General features: G+C 36.0%; 3 gene segments (V, D, J or C); all 3 read right to left on the bottom strand.

Moving 5' to 3' along the window:
- Nucleotides 1-4,448: 4,448 nt before the first annotated feature.
- On the bottom strand, nt 4,449-4,976 carry LOC116037492. The segment is given in 2 exon segments: nt 4,449-4,773; nt 4,871-4,976. Coding segments are annotated over 2 exon segments (348 nt in total).
- Nucleotides 4,977-6,044: 1,068 nt separating this feature from the next.
- On the bottom strand, nt 6,045-6,608 carry LOC118494091. The segment is given in 2 exon segments: nt 6,045-6,421; nt 6,512-6,608. Coding segments are annotated over 2 exon segments (417 nt in total).
- Nucleotides 6,609-12,698: 6,090 nt separating this feature from the next.
- Nucleotides 12,699-16,190, bottom strand: LOC116037497. The segment is given in 2 exon segments: nt 12,699-13,016; nt 16,053-16,190. Coding segments are annotated over 2 exon segments (357 nt in total).
- Nucleotides 16,191-18,287: the final 2,097 nt, after the last annotated feature.

Here is an 18,287-nt window from a genome sequence, read left to right as displayed (position 1 = left end):
ATGCAAAAGCGATCCATTCCAGTCCTTTTCCAGGAGCCTGTCTGACCCAGGCCATATAGTAGCTGCTGAGTGTGAATCCAGATGTTGTACAGGTCAATCTGTGGGATTCTCCAGGTCTTTTAATCGCTGGCTCAGATTCTGTCAGAGTCTGACCATCAACACCTGTCAAGAGGATAAAAAATATCAAGCTGATGACACCAAATAAAAGCTATGTTAAATTAAGATCAGTGAAAATCTTCACCTGCCCAGCAGATAGTTAAAAGCAGCAGTCCTGTCCTATAGTCCATCATGTTAAACTGTGTGTCCACTGTTCTCTGTCCTCCTCTCTGCACTCAGATAAGTAGAGGTGGAAGATATCTGAGTTTTGCATCGACTCCTCCTCACAGGGAGGAAACATCTGGACTGGAGATATTGAATGAAACTAGGAAATGAATATGCAAGAGTCAACCCTCCAAATCAGCTGTTTTAATGTTTGTTTGACATGTTTTAATTTGTGTAAAATGTGTATCAATATTAACACCACAACCATATTTATTCTAATAATACACAAATATCATGACACATTAACATACAAAGTTTATTCACATTTTTTCAAATTATGATTAATCTTGGTATTAAGGCTCTGTTTCTCATTAGTCACTTTGAGCGTAATGGGCAGCACATTAGATCATTCACAATAATATAAATAAACTGCAGTTTTAGTCTGATCAACAACATATACAAACAAAATTGATTTATTATCATCTCACCATGTCATTTTAACATGCATGGTTTGTACTTATGAATATGACTTTGTGTATTAATGTTTAAATGTATATAGTTATCAGATGTTACATGAAAACAGGAAAACTGTGTTTCTCATCTTTTACATGCTTTAAAGCAAGATTAATACCATTCATTGAATTCCATAAACATTCATTTTATTAACTCATTAGAGAGTGCTGTCTTTATTAATGTTCACATTTAGAACATGTGTGTGTGGTTGAGTCTTGCTGGTTGCTGGGTATTTGTGCAGGTCAGTTGGTGGTTTGTATCACTGTGGGGTAACGTACACAGTAATACACAGCTGTGTCCTCAGGCTGCACATTCTGTCCTTTTAGAGTCACTGTTAGAGCAGAAGTGTCTCTGCTGTAGCTGAACTTGTTCTTCAGAGCATCATTTTGGTAAAGGCCACTTGTTCCCCACTGATGGGAAATCCAGTCCATTGGTTTTCCTTCACTCTGTCTGATCCAACCTGTTGCATAGCTGTCATCAGTCAATGAATAACCAGAGACCTGACAGCTGATGGTCAGAGACTGTCCAGGCTGCACAACCATTGAGTCTGTCTGGATGAGATCAATACTGTTCACACCTGTGGAAAAACAAATCAACATTATCTCCATCATTCATCAGACAACCAGCAAAAGGCCAAGATGGCCAATAATAAGTAAATAAGTAAAAAGTAGAGTATGAGTGAATTTCTAACTACAGTCAAATATAAACATTAGGTATGGACAGTAGATATAAGGATTGCATGCATCTTTAATGACAGAGGCAGTTTATCTTAAAGTGAGCAGACAAGGCATGTTTACACCAACCATGTAAAGAAATTGATCTTATTTCCACAGATAGATTATTCCAAACTGCTGGAGCCTTAAACTTACAAGCTATTTTGCCAATTGTTTTTTTAACTCGCGGACAGAGAAGTAGAGTTGAGTAGAGTGCCAAACTTCATAGTTTGATGTATAAGATACAAGATACTGTTTTAAATAAGAAGGATAATTTAAATAAATACATTTAAATATAAGTTGAAGCCAGTGAGTGTGTCTTCTACTGCTTAGAAATGGCCAATTAAGTACATTATACACTATACAGTAATGAGTGAGATAAAGCAAATCTGCAGTCTATTATATACTGTGTTAAGTGGAAAAAGGTCTGAGTTAAATGCATTTTGATATACAACATCACAATAGTCAATAATTGGAAGTATAAGTTGAGAGGCAAGTTTTATACGAGCACTGCGCGTAAAGCAAAATGAAGATTTTCTTCAAACATAAAAAATCGTTTAATATAAAATAGTTATCTCCATACATGATAGTAGTAAATTCACTTTGTATGTAAACAATAACGTTAAATGCCGTCATCACTCATCTCCACTTTCAGCTGTTTTTCATAGAAATTATTTTAATGAAACTACAGTATGTGATGGAAAGAGTGACATATTCTTATTTACCTATTGATTTTTATTACAAAGCAACTAACTGACGAGATGTGATCTTCTGATCCTCTTTAACCTCCTCTGACAGTCTCATGTGAAGTCTTTATAACTGGGTCACCAGGAAGATTTCTGAGTTTGCATAGATTCAAACATATGGCATGTGATTGTGGGTTGGTCTGGAGCTAAAAAGAAAAAGGGCCCTTCCACTGCTTGCAGCTTTAATTAGTGTTATTATTATTACAATTATTATGAGTATTATGAATAGTTTTATTATGATTATTATTATTTACCAAATAAAAACACCTCAGTGTCTTAAGATAAGCTGCTGTGGTTCAGCTTGGAGTCTGGAATAAACTTATGATGGTTTGTTTGGCAAACTCTGCTGCTCTTTTTTCTTAAAGAATTTAAGTAATATCTGGAGCTGATTCTTTTTTTCAATGTCCTTTTTAATTTTTGTTACACCAATTGTCAAGGCCTTGATTACAAATGAATATGCATTACAAAACAAAACATACCTGTTTATATATAGTTTATTAAGGATGGTAATGTCATAACTTACTCAAAGTCCTGGGATTAATATAAACATTTCCACCAGTTTAAATAATGCATTTCTTTTTTTCTATGAATTGTTTTATTTATATCGACATTTATGTATATCGAAGTTTCATTTATATCGAATTGTTTTATTTTTTTAAATTTATATTTCATTTTCATTTTATATTGAAATAAAAAAAAAATAATGTGAGGGGTGCTAGTGAATAATTAAGATTTCTATTAATGTCCTTAAAATGTGTATTATATTAGTAGAAGTTTTGATCATGGTTAATGAAAACACATTATCAAAGATCAGTAGCCTAATGCATTACATGTAAAAATAAAATAAAAATAAATACTACTTCATTTAATGTCATCAGTGGTGATGGAAAATAGAGGAAGTAGTTTTTGTATAACTCTCCTATTATCGTCTCTCACTGTGTCTCTTCTGGCACAGTAATACACTGCTGTGTCCTCTGTCTTCAGACTGTTCATCTGCCGATAGACTTTACTGCTGGAGTCATCTCTGGAGATGGTGAATCTCCCCTGGACTGACTGGGAGTAAGAGATAGGAGAACTAGATGTGTGTACGAGAGCAATCCACTCCAGTCCTTTTCCCAGGAGACTTTGATCTCAGTTACTTTTTGGTGAAACTGGAAAATGAATGTTTACTGTACGTGAGACATTCCTTCAGTATACTTTGTGCAATAGGCTGACAAACACATTATACACTTATTGAGCACAGTCTGCATCACGTGAAGACTTTGACACTTTTACACTACCCCTGAAGTGATTAACTTTGTGAAACTGGAGAACAAATGTTTACTGTGCATGAGTCCTTTCTCAGAGTCCCTCTTCCATGTTTCAGTATGTGTGCAATAGGCTGACAGACACATTATTGAAGTAGGTTATACTTCATTATCAAGCATAGTATGCATAATGTGAAGATTTTGGCAATAGTTTAATAATAATAATACATTTTATTCGTTGGTGCCTTTTAAGACACCCAAGTACACCTTACAAAACATTAATAATAAAATAAATAAAAGAACAGTGATTTCAGTTAAAGAGAGTCCAGTTGATGGATGTGAGGTGGAAGAGAGTTCCAAAGACATGGGACAGAGCCTGTGATGTGGTCCGTTGATCTTGTGCAGTTTATTCAGTTATACAACATGAAGAGAGTATTTTTAATTACATTTTAATTAAAACAACACCAAATAACACCTTAACCAATATTGATTACAGTTGCATACTGTTGATTTTCTCACAGTGTTTAAAAGTCTTGTTTTTGTAAAAAAAAAAAAAAAAAAAAAAAAAAGTTTAACCCCTCAGTACAAAGATGCTATGAATATACATGTTTTTCATTCAATTCAACAATGGAATTCAATAATCCCATTACTTATGTTTCATTTCTTGTGAGATGAAATTTGTTTTTAAATACACTTGTGAGGTGAAATAATTCACAAGATGAATTCACATATTGTGAGTCAGACAGAGAAGACACTTTTTGGAAAATATCTTCGCTGTACATGTAAAATTCTAATGTGTGTATATTACAATACACTTTGTTGTATCTCCTTAACTTTTTTATTGCTAAATATGTCTGTTTCTCTCCTTACTGTAACAGTGAGCTGGTGTTGAAACCATTAGTGGTCTGAGGGCTCCTCCTCTGGTGGCTTCATGTTACAAATGTTCAGGCTCTGAGGGGTTTTTGTTCAGGTCTACTGATGGTTTGTGTTACTGTGGCTCTCTGGCACAGTAATACACAGCAGTGTCTTCAGGCTGCACATTCTGTCCATTTAGAGTCACTGTCTTGCTGGAAGTCTCTAAGTCGATACTGAACTTGTTCTTCAGTGAATCTTTGTAGTATGAAGCTGAAGTATGTTTCATTCCAATCCACTCCAGTCCTTTCCCTGCAGGCTGTCTGATCCAAGCTGTGTAGTAGCTACCAAGAGAATAAGAGACCTGACAGGTGATGGTCAGACGTTGACCTGGCTGCACAGTCACAGAGGCTGGCTGGGTCAACTGTTCACACTTCACACCTGTGGAGGAAAACATGTTGAGTATTGAATCAGTGTAATAACAGTGAACAGTGTGCTGTGATCATACTGTCAGTGTCTCTGCCTCAGTGAGACTCACAGGATCCAGCAGCCAGCAGCAGCAGCAGAGCTACAGAGAACATGGTTGCTATTGAAGGTGATCTGATGGGAGCTTCTCTTCTTCTGCTGCAACTGACAGCATGATATCAAGTCTTTATAGCAGACTGTGAGGAAGTTCACTTTGCATAGAGAAGGACACTGACAGGCTATAAAAGAAGGATGGACTGTCCTGTCAAAAGTTGTCAATGCTTGGAATTGTGTTATGAACATGTATTTTGACACTGCAACTAAATAATTTCCCTGAGTGGATCAATAAAGTATTCTGATTCTGATTCTGATTCTGAAAGAAAATGTAATTATTATCACGGCAAAGTTAACACAAATTGAAATTTATTTTTTATTAATTCTTCACAAAACTTCTAATACAAGTCAGACATGTAAAACAAACAGATTTACATTTACACTCAGATCAACCGAATATTTAATGTCTGCTTCAACTACATCTGGGGGAGCTGCAATAAAACCTGTCTGAATGAAACAGTTTTATTGAGACTGTTTCTATCCTGTAACACGTACTCAAGACTATTGTAAAGATTTAATTTATTACAGGAAAGGAAATGTATTACAGACACATATTAGAATTACATTGATCTTCCCATCTGACTCTCATGCAATCACAACATTTCTATTAACTATTCTGTTAACGTGATAGCTGGCTGATTTTGTGATTGTCTTAATGTAGGTGTTTCTTATAAAATAATTGATTTCTTCAATGCAGTAATTAATGGTTATGTAAAAATGTGAGTCCACATATGATATGTTAAGATAATCTGTTGCTTTACAGAATCTGAGTAGTGTGAGCATGTGAGACCCAAGAAAGGATACTTAGGAAACTTTGTGTCATTTTTATCACTCAAATGTGTAATTACTGAATGACGAAAAGTGCTACCCAGTTTTACAGTCTGCATTACAGTATGTGATTATTATTTCATACAATATCTTAAAATAAATGTTTTCATTGTCGACAAACCTTATAACACAGAGGAAAACACATTTAGACACCTTCAACATTCTCTATATAACCGAGAATCAGTCAGTTGTTCATAACACTGGTCAGTAAAAAACAAAACAGAAAGTCTAAAACCACAAAATCATCTGCTGCTGTTATTGCGTGCCTATTTTTTTAAATAATCTTACATCATATTTTAGGTCTCCTACTGCCTCCTGTTGGTCTTTGTAAAAATACATTCTTTAAGGTTTTTGTATAGCTTCCCTAGTAACTTTAACCAGTGTGTGTATCTGGCACAGTAATACACAGCAGTGTCTTCAGGCTGCACATTCTGTCCATTTAGAGTCACTGTGTTGCTGGAAGTCTCTAAGTCGATACTGAACTTGTTCTTTAGTGAATCTTTGTAGTATGAAGCTCCAGTATGTTTCATTCCAATCCACTCCAGTCCTTTCCCTGCAGGCTGTCTGATCCAAGCTGTGTTGTAACCACTAAGAGAATAAGAGACCTGACAGGTGATGGTCAGACGTTGACCTGGCTGCACAGTCACAGAGGCTGGCTGGGTCAACTGTTCAAACTTCACACCTGTTAAAAAAAGAAAATGTTTTGTAACAAATGATCAAGTTATAATGCATAAGAAGAACTGTTGACTTTAACAAATCCAGAGAGACTCACATCCAGCTGCCAACAGCAGCAGCAGAGCTACAGAGAACATGGTTTATGTTGAAACTGACGTGCTGTGAACTCCACTGACAGCCTGATGTGATGTTTTTATAGCTGAGAAACAAGGAAGGTCACTGAGTTTGCATAAAATCAAACATATTAAGCATCAATGTTGGTCTAACTGGAGTCAATAGAAGAGTTTGTTCAGTGTTATTATATCTGCAGAGTGAAAATATGTGTGTCTTGTTTTATTTCTTCATATCTAGGTACAGATAACTTTATTGCATTAAACTGTCAATATTGCCACTTATTTTCTAGATTTTCTTTTGTGTTAATACACAACATTTCCTTAATGACTATATTAATATTCTATCTTCAAACAATAATCTTTTTTTATATAAAATAGTTATCTCCATACACAATACAAGTAAATTCACTCTAAACAATAATGTTAAATGCTGTCATCACTCATCTCCACATTCAACTTTTTTTCTCTTAGAAAGAATTTTAATGAATAAGATCAATGAGAACAGCAGATCTGAGTTTCTCCTTTTAGTAACAGAGGAGAGAGAAACTAGACACTGACTGTCCTCTAGTGATTTTATAAAAGAAACAGTAACATTATTTTTCATTCTCATAGATTCCACATCATATCATTTATACACATAATTGTTTAGAAATGTAAAGTATTTGTAGAAGTTTAATTTCAGCAACCAGATTGTTGGGCTGTCTTTGGACCTTGTATCAATGAGTGATCTTTATTGTGTTTTTAATGTGTTTTCAAGTTTGTGTATAATGCAGGGAGGATTATTAATTTATAATAAAAACATATATGAAAGAAAAATTACAGAATATAAAACAAGTTAACCTGAAAACAACAAAAATGTAATATAAAATGTTTAAATATATACATTTTATGAAAAATATTTCAAACTTGTGCACTACCAGCCTGAAAGAATGAGTACTGTAGGATTTTGTACAGCTGCTCAACCAACTCCAGTCACTGTGGCTCTCGGGCACAATAATAAACAGCAGAATCTTCAGTCTTCAGACTGTTCATCTGCAGATACAGCTGCTCTCTGCTGTTGTCTCTGGAGATGGTAAACCGGCCTTGGACTGACTGAGAGTAGTAGATTCTGTCACTATCTTGTTCGATAGTTGCTACAAATTCCAGTCCTTTTCCAGGAGCCTGTCTGATCCAGGCCATCCAGTAGCTACTGAATGACAATCCAGATGTTGTACAGGTCAATCTGTGAGATTCTCCAGGTCTTTTAATTGCTGGTTCAGATTCTCTCAGAGTCTGACCATCGACACCTGTCAAATAAAGAAAATAATCAGTTGATTTTCTATTTTGGTAATGTTTTAAAGACAACTTCAAATTAAGATCAGTGAAAATCTTCACCTGCCCAGCAGAGAGTTAAAAGCAGCAGTCCTGTCCTATAGTCCATCATGTTAAACTGTGTGTCCACTGTTCTCTGTCCTCCTCTCTGCACTCAGATAAGTAGAGGTGGAAGATATCTGAGTTTTGCATTGACTCCTCCTTTTTTGACTTTCTCCTAACTGTATTTTGTGTTTTCACAAATCATCTCACCGTATATCTTACCATTTTGACTTTGTTTCACATTTTTAACCTGATGTTACCTAATCCTTTGTTTTTTATTTATTTTTACTTTAAGTCACTTTCTCACATTTAAATGTGTTTATTTACTCTCATTTTTGTCCAATGCAAAGTAGAAATAATGGAATAATGTTACTGTTCATAAATAAAAGTTATTAATAATATTTCCATTCAAAACATTGCTTTCAGTTTATGTAGTAGGTAAATCACCTTGTCGGCTTGAGATAGGTTAACAACATATCATAACTCCTAAAGTTATTTTTGATCAAATTGCTGTTTTTCATGTGAATAAAGCTTATATACAATATTATTAGACCAAACATCATTTTTTAAACTAGTAAAATTCAGAGCAAAAAATTCAACTTTTAAAGAAAATTCAGCTGCATTTCTACATAATCACTTAAATAAGGTAAATTAATGTTAAACGATTTCTAAAAGTGTAATTCAGTCTGTCTTGTGGGAGTACAGACAATGATGTATCAAGTGATTGAAACCTCCAAGTATTTAAACTAGGGCTGTTAAAATTAACTCCATAATAAAGAGTTAACACAAACGCTTTTAACACCACTAGTTGTTGTTGATGTAGGATTAATGCACGCGCGTTTTGTGATTTGGGCCTCGGGACACTCTTTAGTTTTGGGAAACCAGGAAGCGATGCACAGTAATGTTGTGGGTGGCTAGCAAAAACAACCCTTGAGCAGAAATGGATAAAGAAAAGAGTTTTGAATGGCAAGTTCAGTTTCAAAGCCCTTCCAGATGGTTCTCTTGACAAGACTAGGAGTAGTGGTGGAATTGTGGAAACTGGTTCTCTGACAAACACATTTTAGATTGTTACTGTAACAGTGAGCTGGTGTTGAAACCATTAGTGGTCTGAGGGCTCCTCCTCTGGTGGCTTCATGTTACAAGTGTTCAGGCTCTGAGGGGTTTTTGTTCAGGTCTACTGATGAGTCACTGGGAGAGTCTTAATTCAATACTGAACTTGTTCTTCAGTGAATCTTTGTAGTTTGGTGGATGCAACACCACCATGTACAATCACTCCAGTCCTTTCCCTGCATGCTGTCTGATCCAAGCTGTGTAGTAGCTGCTACCTGCATTATTTTTTTCATATATTTGCTTACTGACTGTATCTGGTGCAAACTTAAATACATTGACAGCAGCCAGAATCATGTGAATAGTAATATATTTTGAAGGTTTTAATAAAAGACTTTTAATGGTTTCAGTGTTTGCAGATGTTTAAAGAAACAGACATACAGAGAAACTTGGAGCCTTTTAGAGGAAAACAGCTGCTCAGGAACTGAAACGAGACAAAATGCAAAAAACTAAATCCTTTAACAAAGATGAAAACTATTGTAGTTCATCCATTTACAAGTTACTCTTCTGTAATAAACAACATATTTTACCTTAGTATGTGTGTGGTTATGTCAGAAATAAAATCATATATCAAATATCATGCAGCATGATTTTTACTTGTTTTTATTCAGAATTCTTAAAAGCCAGTCATACAACAATCATACTCAAATGTCTGTGTTGTCTCATTTTGAATGACTTGACCTGAGGACATTAGTCATGTGAGACAGTGCAGAGTTTATCAGCCCAGGGAGGATGAGGAAAGACAAGAAATGTTTCTTACTGCAGGAGTTGAAGTAGTTTAATTTAAGCAACCAGATTGTTGTGATGTTTTTGGCACTTTTACCAACAAGTGATCTTTATTGTGTTTTTGTGTGTTTAATGTTGAGTAATAATATTTCTCAGGAAAGCAGGACGTTATATAATGAAGAGACAAAGGGTAATTTATTATCTAAAAATGATATCTAACGTAAAATGTAGGGAAAAATATAGAAAAAAAAAATGTATAAAATATATGATAAGAATATTCCATTCATACATCATCTTCATTATTTGGCTTCATCAGCCCAGTAAGAATACTGTAGGATTTTGTACAGCTGCTCAACCAACTCCAGTCACTGTGGGTCTCGAGCACAATAATAAACAGCAGAATCTTCAGTCTTCAGACTGTTCATCTGCAGATACACCTGCTGTCTGCTGTTTTCTCTGGAGATGGTAAACCGGCCTTTGACTGACTGAGAGTAGTAGATGTAGCTACTAGAACCGCTGATGTAAGCAATCCATTCCAGTCCTTTTCCAGCAGCCTGTCTGATCCAAGCATTATTATAATCCCCACCAAACCCAGAATATGTGCAGGTCAGTCTGTGGGATTCTCCAGGTCTTTTAACCACTGATTCAGACTCAGTCAGTGTTTGACCCTCAGTACCTACAGACATTTAAACAGCTCATTAGTTACTGTAATGCAGCCATGTTGTCTTTGTTTCAGGAAGTTTGTCAGAAAAACATCTATTGTTCTTACCTGCCCAGTTAAATGACAGGATGAGAAAAACAACCAAATAATCAGGTGTGATCATTGTTAAAGCCAGTTGTCTCTGTCCAGTCTACAGCGTGTATGTCAGTGATTTAGTGTCTGTCCTTCACTCTGCAACACATATGTAGAGATGGAAGAGGTCAGAGATTTGCATTGACTCCTCCTCCTCAAACAGAAACTCAACACATATCTGGGGGGGAAGGAAATGATAATTTTACATTATGATTATGATCATGATTTTTTATTCAAATGATGATAATGATTTTCAAGTTATTCAACTGGCACATTTTGTTCATAACCAAATGTAATGTATTCATATATTCTGCTCAGCAGTATTTGATGGGCCATCCATTTACTGGATATATCATGCAACACTTGCAGCTCGATATCAAAAATAGAAACATTATTAACCATTATTGTAAAAGCACGTTTAATTTACTGTTTTGTAAACAGGAAATCAAAAACCACAACAGCAGCTGTTGCTTTTTATAATGTGCATGTATGGTTGCGTGTGTGTTTGGTTGAACACTGTGACATTCTCCTTAGGGTCATCTGACGTCTTATCTTCTACTGCCACCTGGAGGTATTCTTGAAAATAAATTGTATGAGGTTTTTGTCAAGCCTCTCTACTTCCTTTAACCACTGTGTGTTTTGCACAGTAATACACAGCAGAGTCCTCTGGCTTTAAGTTGGACAGTCTCAGATACACCATGCTGTTGCTGTCATCTCTACTGATTTCTACACGGCCCTGCACACTGCTGGAATAAGTGTTACTACTTGAAGCAGAGAAGCCTCTCCCTATCCATTCCATTCCTTCTCCTGCAGGTTGTCTGATCCAGTGCATGGTGCAGCAGCTAAATGTGAAGCCAGATCCCCTGCAGGAGAGACTGAGAGTCTCCCCAGGCTTTTTCACTACTGAACTGGAAGGAATGGACTCCATACTCTGACCTGTACAACCTGATGAGATGAAAGGAGAGAAGAACCACAGAATAAAGTGAGACAGTCATCTGGGAAGTTTTCTGGTGTCACTGACTGACCATCAGTCCATGTTGTCTGAGAAAAGATAACACAGCAAGAAGTAGGAGAACTCACAGGGCAGAGAGAGAGCAACCAGCAGAAGAGTGAGTGTGTTCATCATCCTGAGGCTGGAGATGTGACATCTGATGCTCCACACAAAGTACAAGAGCAGTCAGCAGGACAGAAGTACACTGCACACACTGAAGATTTGCATCAGGACATAATGGGGAGGGAGTGGCTCCTAAACCAGCACTCTGTTATAGTTTGTATAATTTATTATTTGTTCATTTTTTAATTATAGTTGCTTGTCATTCTATGTTAGATACAATATCACATTCAGGACAAGAGCACTTTTTGTTTTGTCTTATCGGTTACACTTTATAATTATGGTACATGAATTGTCATGATTTCATACATGAAAAAGCATGAATTAATTAATGTAGTACTTCAGTAATGCCCAAGGATTAATAGTATCTCATGCATGACTTAATGCAGGAACAATATGTTAATTAATGCATCAATTAAGGTATTTGAATCATCAAGATTTCTGATTTATTAATGATGTTCATGTCTTCTTCAAAGAACTGACCAGTCACATTTATTCAGAAAACCTGTAGTGTTGTAATCATGGTTAAATAAAAATGCATCATCCATTACTTCATCATGTTTGTGGCCCTTCAAATAAAGTGCTGACCTGGTCCATCTTTAACATTGACAAATAAGATATGATTAATGGTGGCATGAAATTAAATGTATTAAGAATTGAAGGAGTGGGTTGGCAAAATAATACTGAGGTCACTACATTGACACAAACTACAGTATACTGCAAATGCATTTTTATGATTGCTGTAATCACAACAACATAAGGCACTTAAACAGTAATTATGTATTGTGTATTGTGTCTTAATTTGTAGAAATGTAAAGTATTTGTAGAAGTTTAATTTCAGCAACCAGATTGTTGGGCTGTCTTTGGACCTTGTATCAATGAGTGATCTTTAGTGTGTTTCTAATGTGTTTTCAACATATTTGAACGTAAAATTACAGAATATAAAAAAACTTAACAACCTGAAAACAACAAACAGGTAATGTAAAATGTTTAAATATATACATTTTATGAAAAATATTTCAAACTTGTGCACTACCAGCCTGAAAGAATGAGTACTGTAGGATTTTGTACAGCTGCTCAACTAACTCTAGTCACTGTGGCTCTCGAGCACAATAATAAACAGCAGAATCTTCAGTCTTCAGACTGTTCATCTGCAGATACAGCTGCTCTCTGCTGTTGTCTCTGGAGATGGTAAACCGGCCCTGAACTGCCTGAGAGTAGTAGATGCTAGTAACATCAATAGTAGCAACCCACTCCAGTCCTTTTCCAGGAGCCTGTCTGACCCAAGCCATCAAGAAGCCGCTGATTGTTAATCCAGATGCTGTACAGGTCAATCTGTGGGATTCTCCAGGTCTTTTAATCACTGGCTCTGATTCTGTCAGAGTCTGACCATCAACACCTGTCAAACCAAAAAATAAAGGCATGTAAAGCATTACTGTAAGTTCGAAGCACAAATGAAAATATGTCGATTCAAGATCAGTGAAAATCTTCACCTGTCCAGCAGAGAGTTAAAAGCAGCAGTCCTGTCCTATAGTCCATCATGTTAAACTGTGTGTCCACTGTTCTCTGTCCTCCTCTCTGCAGTCAGATAAGTAGAGGTGTAAGATATCTGAGTTTTGCATTGACTCCTCCTCACAGGGAGGAACTGGATCTGACTTTGATCTCAGTTACTGTTTGGTGAAACTGGAAAATGAATGTTTACTGTACGTGAGACATTCCTTCAGTATACTTTGTGCAATAAGCTGACAAACACATTATATACTTATTTAGCACCGTCTGCATCATGTGAAGACTTTGATACTTTTACACTACCCCTGAAGTGATTAACTTTGTCAAACTGGAGAACAAATGTTTACGGTGCATGAGTCCTTTCTCAGAGTCCCTCTTCTGTGTTTCAGTATGTGTGCAATAGGCTGACAAATACATTGTTTAAGTGGGTTATATTTCATTATCAAGCACAGTATGCATAATGTGAAGATTTTGGCAATAGTTTAATAATAATAATACATTTTATTTGTTGGTGCCTTTTAAGACACCATGCATCGACTCCTCACAGGGAGGAAACATCTGGACTTGAGATAATAAATGAAACTGGGAAATGAATGTGCAGGAGTCAACCCTCCAAGTCAGATGTTTTAATGTTTGACTGACATGTTTTAATTTGTGTTAAATGTTAGCCGGCATTAACACCATAACCATATTCATTCTAATAATATACAAATAACATCTGACAAATTAAAAAAACAAGGGTTATTAAAATGTGTAAAATAATGATTAATCTTGGTATTAAGGCTCTGTTTCTCATTAGCCACTTTCAGTGTAATGGGCAGCAGTCTGATCAGCAACATCTACAAGCATTTCTGAGAATTGTTTTAATATCATCTCCCTATGTCATTATAACATACATGCTTTGTGCTTTTGTACTTTGGACTTTGTGTATTTGTGAATAGATGTAGCTACTGTTTAAATGTAGTTAGTTATCAGATGTTACATGAAAACAAAAAAAATGTTTTTCTCATCTTTTATAGGCTTTACAACTCCATTAATACCATTCGTTGAATTACATAAACATTCATTTTATTAACTCATTACAGAGTGCTGTCTTTATTAATATTCTCATTTAGAACATGTGTGTGTGTTGAGTCTTGCTGGTTGCTGGGTATTTGTGCAGGTCTGTTGGTGGTTTGTATCACTGTGGGGTAACGTACACAATAATACACAGCTGTGTCCTCAGGCTGCAGATTCACTCCTGGTAATGTCACTGAGCTAGTAGATGTGTGTGTGTGGTATCCAAACTTGTTCTTCAGAGCATTATTTTGGTAAAAGTCTCCTCCACCCCCCCGATGGGAAATCCAGTCCATGGGTTTTCCTTCACTCTGTCTGATCCATCCTGTTGCATAGCTGTTATCAGTCAAAGAATAACCAGAGACCTGACAGCTGATGGTCAGAGACTGTCCAGGCTGAACAACCATTGAGTCTGTCTGGATGAGATCAATACTGTTCACACCTGTGGAAACACAAATCAACATTATCTCCATCATTCATCTGACTATTCAGTGTTTCTAATGTGTGTATTAGAGTGAATCCACTGAAAGCTCCTCACAGGATCCAGCAGCCAGCAGCAGTATCAGAGCTACAGAGAACATGTTGATGTTGAAGCTGAACTGATGTGAGCTCTTCTGTCTCTCACTGACACACACACTTCACTTCTTTATGAGGCTACACACAAGGAGGCTGATTTACATACTGATGATAGTAAATCAGCTGACTAAAGTATATTTGAATGAAACAAAAGGATGATGAAATGTTCAGGTGTTGTTTTTGAATATCACAAAAGAGAAGTTGGTTCTCTTACAAACACGTTAGATTGTTGATGAAAAGTAAATAACAATATTATGGAAGAGAAACTGACTTTTTGAGGATTAATTAATACTGTAGTAAAATCACAGATTTTTTTCCCCATCATTTGAAAGGTTATATATGCATTCAATGATGTATCACTGATTGTTAAGTCAGAGTATTTCAATTGATTATTTGTAATGTGTTAAATTTAATTAATATAGTGAGTGACTGTATGAGGGGGGGACAGTCCATTGATTATTTGTACTGCTTGTGGGAAGAAGCTGTTAATCATCCTGCTGGTCCTAAAGCTGATGTTGTAGGACCAGCAAAAGTGGCAACAATGTTTTGATTTGATAAATATCTTCGCTTCCTTTTTATGGCTGTACAAATTGTTAATTTCAGGATTTTGTGTGGATTTGGTTCTGTATAGGAAAATCATTTTCATGAAAAAAAGTATGTACATTCTGAAAATTATGTGGAAGCTTTTCATTTTTAAATGTTACCAAAATGTTGATTTTTGTATGATCTTCATGCAGGTACTTGTGAAGACATGTGGACACAGTTTCACCACACTAATACAGAGAACTTATCAGCAGTATGGCAAAAAAGTGATACTGAGACAGCTTAATGTCAGTGGTGGTGAAAAAAAAGGAAGTAGTTTTTGTATGATTCTCATATTATCGTCTCTCACTGTGTCTCTCGTGCACAGTAATACACTGCTGTGTCCTCAGTCTTCAGACTGTTCATCTGCAGATAGACTTTACTGCTGGAGTCATCTCTGGAGATGATGAATCTCCCCTGGACTGACTGGGAGTAATAGATTGGAGAACTAGCTGTGATTATAAAAGCGATCCACTCCAGTCCTTTTCCAGGAGCCTGTCTGACTCGTGCCATACCATACGGTAGCTGCTGAATGTGAATCCAGATGTTGTACAGGTCAATCTGTGAGATTCTCCAGGTCTTTTAATCACTGGTTCAGATTCTGTCAGAATCTGACCATCAACACCTGTCAAGAGGATAAAAAACATCAAGTGAAATAAGCTGATGACATAAATAAAAGCTATGTTAAATTAGTATCAATGAAAATCTTCACCTGCCCAGCAGAGAGTTAAAAGCAGCAGTCCTGTCCTATAGTCCATCATGTTAAACTGTGTGTCCACTGTTCTCTGTCCTCCTCTCTGCACTCAGATAAGTAGAGGTGGAAGATATCTGAGTTTTGCATTGACTCCTCCTTTTTTGACTTTCTCCTAACTGTATTTTGGGTTTTCACAAATCATCTCACCGTATCTCTTACCATTTTGACTTTGTTTCACATTTTTAACCTGATGTTACCTAATACTTTATTTTGAATTATTCTTAATTTAAGCCACTTTGTAACATTTGAATGTATTTATTTACTCTCACTTTTGTACAATGCAAAGTACAAATAATGGAATAATGTTACCGTTCATAAATAAAAGTTTTTAATAATATTTTCATTCAAAAAATTGCTTTCAGTTTATGTAGTAGGTAAATCACCTTGTCGGCTTGAGATAGGTAAACAACATCTCAACAACTCTTGAAGTTATTTTTGATGAAATTGCTGTTTTCATGTGAATAAAGCTTATGTACAATATTATAAGACCAAACATTGATTTTTAAACTAGTAAAATTCAGAGCAAAAAATTCAACTTTTGAAGACAATTCAGCTGCATTTCTACATAATCACTTAAATAAGGTAAATTAATGTTAAAATTAATGCCATAATACAGACTTAACTCAAACGCTTTTAACACCACTAGTTGTTTTTGATGTAGGATTAATGCACGAGCGTTTTGTGATTTGGGCCTCGGGACGCTCTTTAGTTTTGGGAAACCAGGAAGCGATGCACAGTAATGTTGTGGGTGGCTAGCAGAAACAACCCTTGAATGAATAAATACTCGCAACCACTCCAGTCCTTTTCCAGGAGCCTGTCTGATCCAGTGCATCCTGTAGCTACTGAATATAAACTCAGAGGTTGTGCAGGTCAATCTGTGGGATTCTCCAGCTCCTTCTGCTGTGTGTTGCCATATTCTAGATCAAGAAGAACACCAATATTAAACTATATGTGAAATAACAACTGTGCACCATACAGCTAAACAAAATAGGTACACAAATATATTTGTACTGTATCTGGTATTTCTGTACTCTGCATGTCTTGAATTTACTGTTATGTTGTTTGATGAGCTTATGAAATTCTGTGTATTTCCTATCTCTGCTGGATGCATGTTAGCCACTTCACGCCTGGACACGTGCTGATATGCAAATGTTCACAGAAAGATGGGTCTCTCGTTTTGAGGAAGTTTATTTGTGTCATGGCAACAGAGAATAGGTTGGACCCAAATGCAGAGACTGGCCGGTAGTGTAGGTTTGTCAGGAGATTTAATAATAAATCAAAGTTCATACTAAACAAGTGTCCTGATACAGCAGGCAGAATCCAAAACTGGAACAATCAAAATAACAGGAACACCGAGACCAAAAGGGATAGAAGACAAACAACTCCAACACGGAAAACCATACACAGGAACTACAATGACCTGACACAAGACAAGGGGAACACAAAGACTAAATACAAGAGGTAATGAGGACTAACAAGGGACAGGTGATACAACAGGTGGACCAAATCAGGGTGGGGCAGAACAATCAAAAAAGGCGGGAAACAAACAAAGACAGGAAGTAAATAGACAAGGGAGACAAGACAGACCACAAAATAAAACAGGAAAGAGAACATAACAGAAAAACAAGACTACCACAATAAGACAAAACACCAAAACCCTGACAATTTCTAGCTTTGACGGTTTCCACAAAGTTTCACTACCACAGCTGTGGTCCCAAAGGTGCAGAGAGAGTGGGAAGTGACTCGCCAAAGATTATATGTTTAGAAACTGAAAAACCTTCAGAGCTTAACTGCTAACAGAAGTTTCCGTGATGTTTCCCTGTGTTGTGACTCTTAATAACAAATTCTTCAGAAGCCTTCCATGTTTATCACAAGCACATCACAATCACTCATATTCATTCTCCCTTTAATTTAATAATGTGGCTGTCCAAATTTGATTTATTGTAATATTATATTTATTGAATTAAAGATGAAAGCAAATATGATCAACAAAATTACCAAACATGAAAAGTGAAGATTTATATGTCTTATGTCTATTTCTACAATAGTGCAATTTGGTATTTACGTGTCAATGAAAAATCAATACTACACTTCAATAATACATTTTAAGGACACTAAACGTTTTCAAAAAAAGTAATCAATAACTTCCTAATCATAATGAAACAACAGCACCCAATGCTGGAACATGTATTC

The sequence above is a fragment of the Sander lucioperca genome, chromosome 21, assembly GCF_008315115.2.
Source record: "Sander lucioperca isolate FBNREF2018 chromosome 21, SLUC_FBN_1.2, whole genome shotgun sequence".
Taxonomy (NCBI): domain Eukaryota; kingdom Metazoa; phylum Chordata; class Actinopteri; order Perciformes; family Percidae; genus Sander; species Sander lucioperca.
The sequence above is the reverse complement of the archived record's forward strand: the minus strand, read 5'-3'. Positions and strand labels throughout refer to the sequence as shown.